The sequence below is a fragment of the Diprion similis genome, chromosome 12 (genome assembly GCF_021155765.1).
Source record: "Diprion similis isolate iyDipSimi1 chromosome 12, iyDipSimi1.1, whole genome shotgun sequence".
NCBI classification, from domain to species: domain Eukaryota; kingdom Metazoa; phylum Arthropoda; class Insecta; order Hymenoptera; family Diprionidae; genus Diprion; species Diprion similis.
The window spans coordinates 14,739,134-14,754,006 of record NC_060116.1 but is presented as its reverse complement, the minus strand read 5'-3'; the positions used below and the strand labels follow the sequence as shown (position 1 = coordinate 14,754,006).

Here is a 14,873-nt window from a genome sequence, read left to right as displayed (position 1 = left end):
CATTGCGGAATTAGATGGATACAATTATGTTGAGATTCCAGACGGCAGCCCGCGGCGCTTAGGGCTATATATAGATATTAGAGATGGCGAAAAATGGCTCATTCATGAAGAAGTGGGGAGCGGCGCAGGTGGAACTTGAGCTCGGGAAGATAAACGCCTCGCGGTCCGAAAATATCCGCAATTGTAATAGTATTCGGGAATGACTCCCTCCGGGTGAGCATCGTCGACGAGTCGCGTGCCGTCTTGTGCCGTGCCGTGCTGGAGTCGCGGAACAAGTTCGAGCTACCAGATCGCGTCGGCCACGTGCGAGTTCCTCGTTGTCGTCATCACGCGTCGACGTGAACCACCAGCTGAAGCACATAAATCATCAGCGATGTGGGAGGACTTGGCGCTGTCATCCTCTCGCGTAACGTACCCTTCTTCAGCCATTCGTCCGAAAGTTTATCACCAATTGCACCGACTTCAACAGCCCGCGGTCATTAAATTTTTTCACGTTTTTTAGAGTTCCTCTTACTTGGACATTGACTCCAGCTACATGGAGGACTGCGCCGAGGACTCCTTCGACTCGATAGAGGCATGTGAACTGGGCTTGAGGGCGAGGAGGAGGAAAAAACGGAAGAGACGTTCCACTTCCGGAATCCAGAGGCTCATCAGAAAGGGTAAGATTCATCACAGATCTTTGCAGATTTAAATTCTAATCGAATTCTACCCTCGCGGCTTACATAAATGACCACTTTTGGCAGCTTGGCGCAGGATGAAGGCGGACGGCCAGGAATCGAGCTCTGAGGAATCGTCTGGCAACGAAGATATTCCCCTACGTGAGTACCCCACAAATATAGATTATTCTCGCCTACTTTACCGACTGAGGATTAAGCTTGCCATTTTGCTACGGGCGGTAACACCGGCGTCGAGATCTTACCGTTCGTCCTACTTGTTACCGATAGTAGGCTAGAAGGTTCGCGGTATCAATAAGTGACTGCGTTCTGTACGTCAGGTGCCTTTCTCGTTAAATCGCAAAAATTGTCGTCCAATTCCCGTCTTCTCAATTGAGCAATAAATTGAGGGTTGAAAAATTTCTCGAGAACTTCAATTCTTTGCCTCGAGACTCTGGAAAGCACTTTGGCTTTTGTATATCGGCTTTAAATTAGCGGAAGGTGCTTTACAGAGCTGAATTTGCACTCAGCTTTTCCAAATTACTTCGCGTAAATCACGCGGTGAATCGACGGAAACGCTTCGGAAGATGGAAGTTGAAGTGTGTGGTTAAAAAAGGTGTAAAAACCTCAAGGGAAAAACTAATTGAGACTCTTTATTGAATACCAAAGCCACGTTCATCGTTTCCGTTTAGAATACGGTACAGATGACTCGATTTCGTTTATCTGCAGATCATCAGAACATTTTTTTTTTCTTTTTTCTCTTACAAGTATTACCGTCGAAGTGTAAGGTTTAGGATTCAGTTCATAGGAGAATTTGACCTTCCGCGGTGTTCTAAGCAGCTCGAAAAGCTGAAAACTAGATCGCATTCCTCCTATAATGGAATGTATTTTAGATAAGAGAAAACGTTCCTTGACCCTCGGTCAATTGTTCCCAAGGGGTTGAATTGCGTCGAGACACTTCTACGTTCGAATCGTCCCCTTTGCATACCCTCGAAGTTGGGACGCTGCGATCAAGACTCCACGGCTTGCGATAAACCGTGAAATTCAAGGTTCTCCTAAGGAATTCCAAGCCCGCTGAAATGGAACGTAATGAAAACGCATGGCTTGCAAACAAGCTCCCAATGGAGAAATTCAACCACCATTGTCAGCGTGGACGGAGAAGTAATAGAATAACCAATTTCGACCTCAGCACCAAAAAGGAGAAACGGAATGGAAATTAAACCGGTGCATAACGCTGCGAAAATTTTTTGGGATTCTATTTCACTTCCACATTCACGATTTAGCTTCAACTGTATGCCAAAGATGCGATGGGGAGATACGATGCACCGAACTCGGCAACTCCGGGGATCCTCTTCGTCTTCGGAGTGCAGGAACAGCGTTGAAATACATTTACTTTGAACACGTGTTGCATTGGCAGGAACGAACGGCACACGCCTGTCTGATGGCCACTTTAAACTTGGGCAAAGTGGAAGCCAAACTGTTCGAGCCTAGTTCGAGCGACCCGGAAGTTCGAGTGATAGGTGTAATTGAATCGCTCGTTCCACGTCAGCCGTCGAGAGTTGCGTTATGACGGCACCAGTGTCGGTACAAAGCTCGAAATAAATATGAAAGAGAAACGATTCATCGGATAGGCTTGAAAAAGTTATGAGGTGGAGGATTTTTGACCGCCGATCATTCGATTCTTTTCCCCCTGCACTTTCGACGCGTGCATCAATCTCGTCGCAGCTGCAGAATGCTTCTGGAATTCATTTTCCGGCGAATAATTTTCCCGGTTCCCGGTGCAGCGGACACCCGCAGCATCTGGTTCTGCACATTTCCGTTTTTACGTACATATATCATTCGTTGAATATCGTCTTTCCTTGGTACACGTCCCATTTCGTTTCAACCTCCTCATCCTCCGCTTATCCTGATCCGTCCTGTTCTCGTCCTGTTATAAATTTGCGGTACCTACGATTCTGAGTCGCTGATATTCGTACAAACCGCGAATTGGAAGAGAAATTTACCAGCGCCTTCTACTCCAAGCGAAACGTTGATATAGTTTCCTCTGCAAGTTTCCAGTATAAATTCAGGAACTTTCGTACGCTTTCCGTGTCTGTCGAACCAAGTATGTACCTAAAAGTCTTCTTCTTCTTCTACTTCGCAGAAGGACTATTTCCATTTTTCAGTTTATCCCTGCATTCGATATATCATCACCAGATTTATTTACAGGATTCCTTATAAACAAGACGCGGAGAATTCCGCACCAGAGCTTGTGGGGGGGGGGGGGGGGGGGTACCTGGGCAAAGTCGAGTGTCATCGGGAACGAGGTTGAGCAGCGTCAGCTCGGCCGGAAAGCACCGGCAAAAGCTCTTCTGATGGTCTCTATTCTTCCACACTCTAATGTGTCTAGTAGCTCGAAGTTCGCGATACGACATGCGGCGGCGGGTTTCGGTCGCTAGTCCCTAACGGAAAGAAATGCTTTTTCATTGTCCTAGGAAGGGAGATAAATGCACCCTCCCTCCCACCCCTCGGCTCACGTACGTGTTCCACGTGCCTCGACGGGTTCGTCACCTTTCTCAGGTCGAGGGGGTGGAAGTGCTGGGGTCTGCGGACGCCCCTCGTAAGTTCTAGGCTTTGTGTTTAGGAGAAATTTCTGCACCCCCGTCGCGTCGGGAAATAGTTGCGTCTTTAGTCTGAAAGCTCCCCCCTAAAATCCGGCCACGTGTTTCGCACGAGATATACTCTGTAACGTTAAATAATTCACCGAGTTTACGCACACAGCTCGCCTCGACAAAGTCAGCTTCCGCGCGGCTTTGGAGTAATTTATCGATACCGATCTGAGACAGGGAAGAGGGAGGGGGAAGTAGGAAACCGTTCTTCAGGTTAATCAGATTTATGATACTCCCAGAAAATTGCTGAGCGTACGAGATTTACTCGTGTATATAATCAAAAACTGCGGGCTGGCGTTTTAAACGTGTTGTAACTTACAGTTTTTTTATTTTCTCTAAGCCAAGCTCACGCTGTATTAATATCGTGATCCGATGACTCTAAGGATTCTTTGCGTAGATTGTTTGCTCGTGAAAATTTTCATTATTCTTTGTCCTTTGGTTTACTTCAAGTCGGATGAATTGAGTATGAAACAAGTTTTCACGCTAATTAATAATATTGTTATTGTTTTTGTTGTTGTTGTTATTGTAGATCATTTGGCGAACTCAAATCGGAGTGCTTTTCTGCGTTGCTTTACGCTTCGCCGTCCTAACCGCGATCTTTGAATTGAACTCCGTTCCATTGATCCTTTCGATTGCCTTCGTCAAAGATTCTTAAGGACTCAAAAAGCAGAGTCTGACTCAATGAGATCGATCGATCGAGAAGCATCATGTAATCGCCGTAAAAAAAAAAGGCAATCAAAACGAAGATGGAATAAAGATTCACGAGATTCGTATAGAACCTGTTCGTGTAATACCTGTTACCATTACTACAAATCAGCCATAAACTCTTGGATGAATAAAGTTTTCTGATTGCCTGCTTGACCTTTCTTCTGCTGGAAACTCAAGATGATTCTTATTTCTTGAAGAATTCCTTCTTAAACTGTGTTGGAATAGGTATTAACGAGGTCAAGAGCAAAAGCTTAAACTTATCTCATTCGTCGGTCACGTAAAATTCCAAAAAACCTTTTCCAAGCTGGATCTTAGAGTAAATATTACTTCAAGTACTGCGCACTTCGAAAGTAAAACGTATTTTGTTAATTTTTTATTTATTTCGATTTTCCTCTTACTGTATAGAGTTTTTAACACCGTTGAGTGAAATTCCCTTCCGAAACCGTCTCTATAACGACGCGACAACCCGACGGGCCCCAATTCGTTTCACTTCGTGGAGATTATAGGAAAAAGGATCAACGAATATGCGCGTTGCTAGAGGATTACCGAAGCTGCGCGTCACCCTCACGAATTCACGTCCCGACGGGTTGGATATCCTGGAGCAATTACAGCCCCGACTATTCGCGAATTAACATTTTCCCGCCTTTCTTTGCGCTAATTGCAAAAGTTTTCCTCGTCCAGCCTCTGGCAACGAGGACGACGGATTTTACTAAACACACGCGAATCGCTCTCGCATCGCCATTACAACCGGCATGGCATCGTCAAGTAGAGGAGGTCGACACTCTGCCTGGCACGCCTCGAAGCACGAAAGCAAGTCAAGTCCAGATCCAGGACAACCGCGTTGCTCGGTTAACCCGGCACGAAAGTTCGCGTTCAACAATCCTGAGGATGCTGCAACACGGAGCGAGATGCTAGTCTTAATCCGTTTCGCAAATAGTGACTAACTTTCTGTCGCAAGCTCTACAACGTTGCCGACAAACTTTGAGCTCGGCGCTACTTGCAGCTTTCAAAGTCGCCAAGCTCCTACTTTTCGATCCAGCATCTCCGCACTCCTCTGAGAGAAGAATCTGCTCTTCACCGCTTCCGATGACCCCTATAAATATTGGAAGAATCCAAAAGTCTACAAGCAGTCGGGAGAGTTTTTTTGCACGTTGTGAGTTCTGGAGTCGATTTATACCTTCTAATTGCTCTCATTAAACACTCTACACATCACGTGTCGATTTTCGATATCGGATGATGTTTCCGGTTATCGTAACGACGCTTTTCTCTCTTACGGAGACGCAAGATTACATCGCGAGTAAATTTTTGAAAATATATTCACGGTACCTGGAGCTTTTATGCCCGTTTCTTGTTCGATTGATTCTCGAAAATCCAACCGTACTTTTTTAACCTCCTATCGATTCCTCAGCAGCGTCTTTCCGTCAATTTACTTCCGCTGAACTTAGTTTTTTAAAAATCCATCCCACTTTCGGTCTAATTTCTCCGAAAGCTCTTCGTCTTCGGAACGTGACGCGATGATGAAAGCTGGAGAAATTGACGGAGTGAAGTTATAACATATAGCTTTGAGTACTTATATTTATATAATTGTCATAATATCTCCCCGCGTCGGGGGATATAAGAAAGACAATTATAATCGTCTCTACGACGGCAAAGGCGGAAGAGCTTGTTATCGCGGTCGTTACAATCTTAATCGCGAACAACTAGCTTCCACGGCGTAAAATTTAGCCACAAATTTTAGGTGCGAATGAACCTGATTACAAGGACGAAGTTATCTGTAGACGGACGTGGACGGACGGTTTTATTCGCGGTGAGATGTACGATTAAAGTTATTCTGAAAAATGTTATTTTTCAGCTATCGAAATACAAACAAACAACCAAAAAAGATATTTATTTTTGTTGGGAGATAAAATCAGGACGATTCACGTGGACGGTTCAATTATCCGATCATCTAACGCAGACTCTGCATTGTTCACCATCCATTTTCGATACATGAATATTTTATAGTCGATAATCAACCGGGATTTCTAAAAACACGTAAAACCGTCGAGCAGACAATGGATAGTGTAGGTTTATATTTGAATAGGCAGTTGAGGTATTAGGAAGCGATTCACGAGTTTACGAATGGTTTCAGGATATAACTTCGTTATATGGCGCTGCATAACCAGCCGACAGCCAGCAGACGAAAAAGCTCGTATTCCGTCGACGATGCGATGCCGACATCATCAATATTTCATGCGGTATAATAAGTGACGCGGACGTCACGAGCAGCATCCTCGACCGCAGTATCGCCCAACTATTTATTGGCTCTGTCATTTTACGAGACGTCGAAGGGAAAAAAGTGTACGAAAATAATGGCTGTGCAGTTAGGCCTGCAGAAATCGCTATTATACCGGTGTAATTCAATCGAACGAAACTGTGTTTTTTTTTTTTGAAAAAAATTTACCCCTTTTCGGAAAGAAAGCTACACTGTCGAAGAAATCGTAGCCTCTTCTCTTCTGTCGCGCAGCTTGCGGGCTTCTATCGTTGACGATATTTTTTTTTCGTTCTCTCTTTATCTTTTTTTTTTTTTTTTTCACCTTCATCCCTGTAAAATCTTTCGCTGAAACGGCGAAAAGCATTTCAGGATATCGCGGGCCGACAGCAGATGGGCGTAGTTCTTCGATTTTTGATGCGGGCTGCGCGCGTGAGGATTCGAAAGATTCTGTGGCGAGTTGCCAGTGATCTAGTGGGATTAGGCAGAGCGTTTCGAGGCTGTCGCGATTCGGAGGCCTCTTCTTTGCTCGTTTTCCATCCCGAATTGACCCCTTGAACGCGAAGCGATGTGGCGCGTCGATTCCGCACCGTCACGAGAAGACATTAGCATATAAATTACGCGGCTGGGATCCGCTAAACCCGCCCTGCACGTCCCGACTATCCCTCTTCCCCCCTCTAGCATCCCCTTGCATTTGTAGCCCCTGAATTTAAGCGCATCTTTTTTTTGCGCACCTGTTTTTGCACTCGAGTTCATCACGGGGGTTGATAGGTAAAGTTATTTCTTTCGCCGACACGGGGTGCGGTGAAAATCCAGACTCGAGTGTCGAGTCCGTTTTTTCTACCGCTTTTAAAAGCTTCCTCGAATATTGAATCGCTTTGCTGAAAAAGTGCAGCTCGCTAAAATGCCGCTACGGAATTTATGGGGTGAGGTATGCAGAGTGCTTTATAGGTAGGTATGTGCAGTGCGTTTTTGCTCCGGCCTGATGCAATGACGCCAGAGGCGGGGAATCATCTGTTGCTTCTGCCGTTGGGAATTGGTGCTGACGCTTGAGGGGGGGGGGGGGGGGGGGCTTTTTTCGGTATTAATTTACACTCTCTATTATTTTCATGTTTTACTTCTGAATCCCGGAAATTTTCCGTTGATCTTGAGTTTCGATATCAAAAGTGTAGGGAACAAAAGTGTAAGACGTGTTCGATTGTGCAGATGCGCTTCGGCACGACTATAAATTAAGAATGAAATGCCTGTACGTTGGTGAAAATTCTTGAAAAAGTAACCCAATAAATCACAGCGATACGACGAGCAGAATCATAACGATGAATTGCTCATATCTCGACTCTGCGATTTATGTGAAAAGACAGTAAAACGTAAGAATTACTTTTTCACAGTGAATCGATAGCTTGACATGAATAAAAAATATCAACGACGTCTTGTCTTCTCAACTTTCGATGATGAATGATACATTCTTTCAAAGGTATCAAACTCACTCAACCTGGCTGCCAAATTTCTTCGAAATATATTAGAGAGCCTTTCGAATTCGATTAAGAAGCTAAATAAACAAAAACTGCATTCACGCAATTTATACCCTGAATTTACTCTCTTGGTTGGAAATTCTATCTTTTTTTCCATCCTGTCCCATTTTCTTTTTCCCCGATTAATATACCTCGAGAATTTTCTCCCAGGGAGCTCGCAGGAAAGCGAATTAAAGATTCGGGTTACGAGTGCGCAAATCCGGCGGGAATTAGAGAGCCGATTAAGAGAGCGAGAGAAAGAGAAGGAGGGTGAATGGTGAAAAACGAGTGAAATAAAAGCGGAGCATCAGCCCGAGGAAACTTCTCAAATTATATACGAGCGTTCAAGCAGCGTTAGCGGGAAAAAAGTACGCCGCAAATAACGGGCTTCTGCTCACTAAGCTCATCCGCTTTTTTTATGCCCCTCTTTTACACCCCTGCGCTTATTTCTCCTCCATACGTCGTTGCTGTGCCTCAATTTGTCGTTTCTGGCATGCGTTCGCTACCAACACGACTTAGAAACGAACCTGAGTCTGAGCTCGTTTCGCGAAATTCCGCTGCGGTCAAACCGCAGAAAGTAGGCGAAGTAATTAACAGCCGAGTAAATAACGACCGCCAAACTAAGCAAGGTGCGTCGTTTTGACTACCACCTAAATTCCGACTCCCTTTCAACCCCTGTTCGCTTCTTATCCGAAAGCCGACGAAATTTTTCCTTTGCTTAAAAATATGCAATTAAGGATACCTACATTGTAATAAAAAGAACAGGAAAGCAGGAGTCGGAATTTATCAAAGGATACCGATGTATCCATTGACGATTAGGATTGAAATCCGGAATGAAAAATGCAGGGGGTGAAATTAAGCGATACGTTTAATTTTCAAGACTGGATCAAGCCTGGTGTCCTTTTTAAATATATGCGAAACACACTCTGGGGGCGGGAGGGGGGGAATTGGACAGAGAAGGGGACCGAATGAATCAATAATTCACATGGTAGCTATCCTGGTGGGAAGTCGGGGATCGGCGGGGAAAACGCCGGACCGGAATACCAATTTCTGACGATTTTCAGAGGATATTATAAGAAGCATCTGCAGCGGTTAGGACGTCACTGATTACGATAAAAGTGTACCTGCGAATCTCTTGTGCAAACATTTCCCTACAGCGTATCGCCTTCTTTGTTCGGCCGTGTGTGGATTTCGGAAACAGGGGATATGTTTCACTTCGCGAAGTGGCGATAAAACTCTCCGAGGAAAAAACCGAAAACGTGCCTTTGCTTTTTGAATGATCAACGAGACGGGCGATCCCCAATGGTCCGAGGTCCAGGGTGCTTTTTTGGCGCCAATAAATCAGTGATGTATTGTGTGGGTAAAAAATTTTCGAACTTGGATTCGGTCGAACGATATTTTTGTTGAAGAATTTATGAAAGATTTAAAATGAGAAATTGATCTACGTCGTGAAACGAATCGGATTTTCTTAAGCTATGTTTAAAACTGTACGACTTTTAGTGGTTTCGAAAAATTCAAATTGATAATATCGTTGAATTATATGGAGGGAGGTTAAAGCTCGAACTTGATTTTCGACGATTTTTGCTAATGATATTTTTCAAAGTCAAGAATTTTCAGTCACTATCGAGCGATTAAAATCGCAAGGCTGCAAGAACTTGAGTTAAAAGTTTTTCCCCGAATTAGCAGGTTACCGTCGGGCTAATAGATTCACGAACAGGTGAAGAATTTGCATAATTGATTACAGAGTAGAGTTAAGTTGTTGCAGACATCCGCATAGTTGCTTTAATTCCCGGTTGAGAGGCACGTCTGCAGTAATTCAAACGGGCTTGACTGAACTTCCAGCATGAACTGATCAAGTGAGGTTAGCCGGGGTCTCAAAGGGTCGCGAACTACGGAATAATTAAGGGATGCAGCTCGAGTCTAACTATTGCCGAAAGCCATTAGTGGATGCGTATAAAAATTAAGGATCATTAATCGCCAGAATTTACGGTTACCATGATTGATGCTCCCGAGCCTATTGAGGCATCTTTATTGGGATTCCAGCGAGGGTGCAGGGTAAATGAAAGGCGCGGGAAAGAAGGAAATAAAAAGGGAAACGAGAGGAGGAGGAAGTCCGCAAAAAGCAAAAAAATAATTATCAGACGATGTAATTAAAAAAACGGGAAGAGGGAGAGATTTTTATCGTCGTATTTCACCCGGGACTCGATCGCCGTAAATTATTGGTAAAAATTAATATAACGAGTTTTGCGCAGGAATTTCGTTGCGCAAAATACTTCCGCGATATTTCACTGTATTACGTATATAAGATCCGAGCTGTTTCTTCGAAGCTGCAACTCAGGCTGCTATTTCCTGCTTCTTCATTGGCTTCATTGGGTCTCAGTAACACGTATGCAACTGAATCGTGAAGGAGCTGAGAACGCAAAGGCGCTCTGGCCAATCCGGGCTTCAATAACACGACGGTGTTATCGCTGCCCGGCGCTTCCGTAACGACGAGTGCTACATGTGAGCCGGGCTTAGAGCAGGGCCCCCAAGTTAACGACGACGGAGGCGGCGAAGCCGAGGGCCCGTTAACTGCCTCATAAACTGATCTTCAATTTCATCTTCGAACGACCCCGAGCTCGCGTCACCATAAAACGCAATTTATTTTCAGAGCCGCGTGCGTCTCACTTTTATATGCGCGCCGATGGGGCTGAAGGCACGGAGAGTAACACTTCGCTTCGAGAGTCGTTTTAAATTCCGCGGGATCAGGTTCGCTCAATCTTCTCTGGCTGGCCGTATTTAATTGCGCTGAGAGCAATGCGCGATTTACGATCGATAATTATGAGTCGGAATTGAGGGCGAAAATTGTATACAGCCTTGCGGAGAGCTGCTGGCTGGTCCACTACCCCCGGGACTCTTCTCCTCCGGGGTTGAAAGCCTAGAGATTTACTGCCCCCCCCCCCTGCCCCGTGCGAAGCCGCTGTCCTCCGCATTAATTCAGCATTAAATGTATAATCTGTACGAAATTAGTTTGGGTTGAAATTTTTCACCCCCCTGGAAGAAAGGGGAAATTACGTTTGGGGTGATTTTGCAGAGGGTAGAAGTCGCGCGATTTTGAAAAAGAGAATAAGACACTCGTACATCCCTCAATCGAAATGATGGAGAGACAAAAAAAAGAAAATTTGTTACGGAACAGACAACAATCTCTGACCTGTGAATTGAAACGTGAACCACTTCGAAACGAGATGGAGAAAAAAGGGAAGAAGCAACCCTGCGTTAATCGAGTAAAATGCTTAGCTTTTCCGTCGCTGGATAAAACTGGGTGAATAAATTTCATTCAAAATCGGTTCGAACTCCGGATAAAGAGGAAAAATAAAATGGAAACGAAAAATCGGAAAAGCCTTTCAATTCTAGAGCTCTTGTGTCACTACGCAAAAAAAAATAAATGAAAACAAACAGGTTATCGATAGTTATATACACATGATACGTACGCAGGTAACTCTCTCTCTCTCTCTCTCTCTCTTCTCGTATCTAATTTCCCGATGCTTTGATTAGCCCGAGGACATTGAAGCTTGCAAAGCTCGTATCTGAAATCTCTGTGCTTCGAGAACTTTCCATGTTCCCAGAACATCCCCCTCCTCTCCTACGAGCCACGGAGATATCCGATCGGATTTAATTTATTGCACCAATTAGCACGTATTATATTCTCTCGCTTAATATCGCCGAGCTCTTATCGTTGCACCTGCAGGGCTTATTGCGTTTTTATTCGATCCTCTCCGTTCCTCGCGGCACCTTTAATTCCCTCTAATATCTCCCCTTTCTTTCATCCGCGAAAGTCTTCTCTGCACCAAAAGCAGCCCACTTGCATATCAGGATCAGTGCCTCTCTTCGGCAAACACTCGACTCCCTTTGTCTCTTCCATTTTCCATGCACTCGAGACGAAGGAAACTTTCGGATCCTTAATCGCCGAGATCTTAAACACGCCATCTTTAATCTTTATTTTCATGCATGTCGTACCGGGAAACGATGTGGGCTCCTGAATGTATCGTGATCCGGGCGTATCAATGATGGCCCCATTTCCTTCAGGGGTTACATCAAATGCCGCGGCATCTATCAAAGCCCCGATATCGATTCCTCCTCGGTGACGTATCACGTGCTTAACCCAACTGAGATTCGCCCCTCCCTGCTTCCTCGGTACTTGATACATCACGTCCTTTGGAAAGATTTTCGACGGGTGTTCCTAGCGCAAATGGAATTATAAGGTCGATTTATTTCACTGTCTTAGCTCGTTTAAATCTCACCAACTCCCGTCGCAGTTCAGTGAGAAAATTCACCTGAGAATGTCAGATCATCGGTGTTGCCATTAACTTTTAGACTCCCGGGATTTGAGGAGCTTTATTCCCTTTAAAAAGTCGCAAAATTTTTTGTCCTTTTCTTATTATATAACATATGTAAAGGTCCGATCACAGGCAGAGACTATATTTAGATCCTCAGGCAGTCTAGAGGTTAATCCCCCCCGTACACAAAATTTGTGACTAAGCACGATGTTAGAAAGGCTACTTTATTCTCCACTGAAAGATGTGTTCAATGATGTGAATTGGATCATCGACGAGTAGATTTCCGTTTCTGCATAAACTTTCATCGAGGAAACAGATGGAGAATAAAAGATCATAGATACATAGCTCTATGGTGAAATTTCCAGTATTGTGAGAAAGTAAATTTACCGCAGTTGGGTATCTTGAGTGTATGTAGGATTCGGCATGGGTATTTGATATTCTCGTTGGATATCTGCTATTCCCAAGGACATAAAACTTGTTTGAAGAAGAATAACCAGCCTTGTCGTTCGCCAACACATTCTCATCGATATGCAGAAAGAATAAGATGCATATAGCTGTATGAGCAACTGCTGTGAATGAGATATAAAACTATTCGAGACGTCAAAAAAACGCGTCACTTGATTTCTGACTCAGAAGAACTACTTCGAGAGCAGCCGACCGCAGTTTTATAACGAAACTTTTCGCGGGTGAGTTCAACTTTTAATGTAATGAAAAATTGACGGCCTTTAAAGCTTCGAGCTTTCATACCATTGATCCGGTAGTTAGAGCTGATCTCGAAACTCAAGACCGAGTTCAACAGAGCTTCGCAGCTTTAGCGAACGCGTGATTCGGCCAACATCCGGTGGGAAGAAGAAGCGAATAATCGACGAAACAAAGTGACGGATTCATCGGAAATACTTTTGAATTTGGAATAAGACATGGCAGCTAGTCCGGCGGGGTTTCCTTGGTTCTTTGCCATCCTGAGCCGTCTATAAAATTGTGTTCCGCCAGAATGGTCGATGCGAGAGCATCGTATATACTCCGGAGACCCATTTCGCCGGATCTTTTCAGCCTCATCCTTTTCGTTCCCGCGGGACGCTGCGCGCTGTGCGTCGTTCTCCCCGAATTAGCGTTCATCCAATTAGGGGTAAGCGGATAAGGGTAGGCGGTTGGGAATTTAAAATCACCTGCAAAATGATTTGATTATCAATTCGCCTGCAGCAGTTGAGTTTCATTCGCATTATAACAATAATCTCGCGAGATTTTTCAACGAGAAAAATTAAGGCAACGCATGAACCTGCCGTGGCTGCGGAAGCTAAGAGCTTCCGGTTACACGCGGACCTGGACGAGGGGACAGAGTTGAAAGAGAAATATTTCATTAGTCTTGCTCTGCGTCTTGTCTGCTTCCGTACACTTTGAGCTGCTCGCTGTCTCTCTCGATCCTCTTGGGGATGTTTCGCGAAGAAGACGCCCAGCTTATTTCCATCGAAATTCGCCGTCGGAGCTGTCTGGCAAATTCCGCTTCTCCTCTCGCCCCGGATTCCCGGGGAGGCCTCGAGGCGGCCCGGCGCGTGAGAAAATCGGGACGCTTTCCCAAACGAGGGCGAAATGACATAAGAATTGAATCGATGCCTCGCCGAACGACCGGAAGAGGGTGAGAACGCTCGTTTCGGTGATCGTGGCAATCTGCCGCGGCGAATTAGCGCCGAATTCGAAGAAACACGTGGCGAGGATCTGCCGCGAGAAAAATGAGCTTGATTACCAGTTCGAGAAGTAATTGGAAAACGGAAGGGATTCGAATTATCGTTTACTCGAGAGAAGGACGTGCTCTTGACGTTAAACTACTGTCTCGTTGAACGAACAGCCCGATTGCAAACGGCGAGAACCGTTCAAAGAAGCACAATACCGTTAACAGCTGGTCGAAGCGGACAGTTAATTAGTGCAACGATCCGAGTAGGTTGGTACCTCGTTATTTCCTCCCCAGCATTCCCTCCGCCACCTTCTCCCCGTCGTGTATCTCCGGCTGTCTACGAGTTCAACACTTCCGGCGAAACGGTTTCTTCCTCGTTTCGCATCGAATGAATATTAACGCCGAGCTGAATCGATCATATTGCCGTGTTGGTCGGGGGTTGGCGGTCCTGTAGAACTGAATATCCGATCAGTTATCGGATTCCTACACTGTACCCTGCCGGAGTTGGTAAAATATTGAAATATGAAGTGGGGGATGACTTGTACAGCAACGAAAACCGATGGACTCCGTGTCTTCGGGTGAATAGAAATTCTGATAAACTAGTAAATGTTGTAGGTCAAAGAATTTCAAGCTGCCGTTGTGTGCTGCGAATTCATGAATGCGGATTATCCAATTGAATTAGGAATTCCCTCAAGCCTCGTCCACCGGCAGCACCGCCAATAAAGACCAGCTTGTGTTTAATTCATTTCCAGAGTCAACCGCTGCAGTCGACTTCTCTTCGGAGCAATGTTTTTTCTCCCCGGTATGAACTGTCGGAATTAAATAGACCCAAGCTAAACATGCCTCCGACTATAAGAGCCGTTTTAACCAAGTTTGAGTTGGCAAATCGATTTACTTCTCTCTCAGACGCCGAAGTAGCCGTACAAACAAGAACAGGCAGAGCATCTCCTCGCTCTTCCTCGAGACTCGAGCCAGTTGGTTCGCCGCAGCTTCCGAGTTTCACAGTTGACGGAAGCCTGAAATCCGATGTGACGCCTCCGCGGAACTAACGAAATCACCGTCAAATCTGCGCATCGCTAAACCAGCTGCTGCTAATCGTTTTATCTCCGACACCGCG

At 45.1% G+C, this 14,873-nt stretch overlaps 1 protein-coding gene across 1 annotated transcript in view; it reads left to right on the top strand.

Moving 5' to 3' along the window:
• The first annotated feature begins 203 nt into the window (after positions 1–203).
• Positions 204–14,873, top strand: part of LOC124413367 (Kv channel-interacting protein 1-like) — a 92,358-nt gene continuing 77,688 nt past the window's right edge. The window contains exons 1-3 of the mRNA XM_046893897.1: positions 204–406; positions 503–659; positions 744–818. Coding sequence (XP_046749853.1) covers positions 374–406; positions 503–659; positions 744–818 — 265 coding nt within the window. The 5' untranslated portion in view covers positions 204–373. The remainder of the gene's footprint in view (positions 407–502; positions 660–743; positions 819–14,873) is intronic.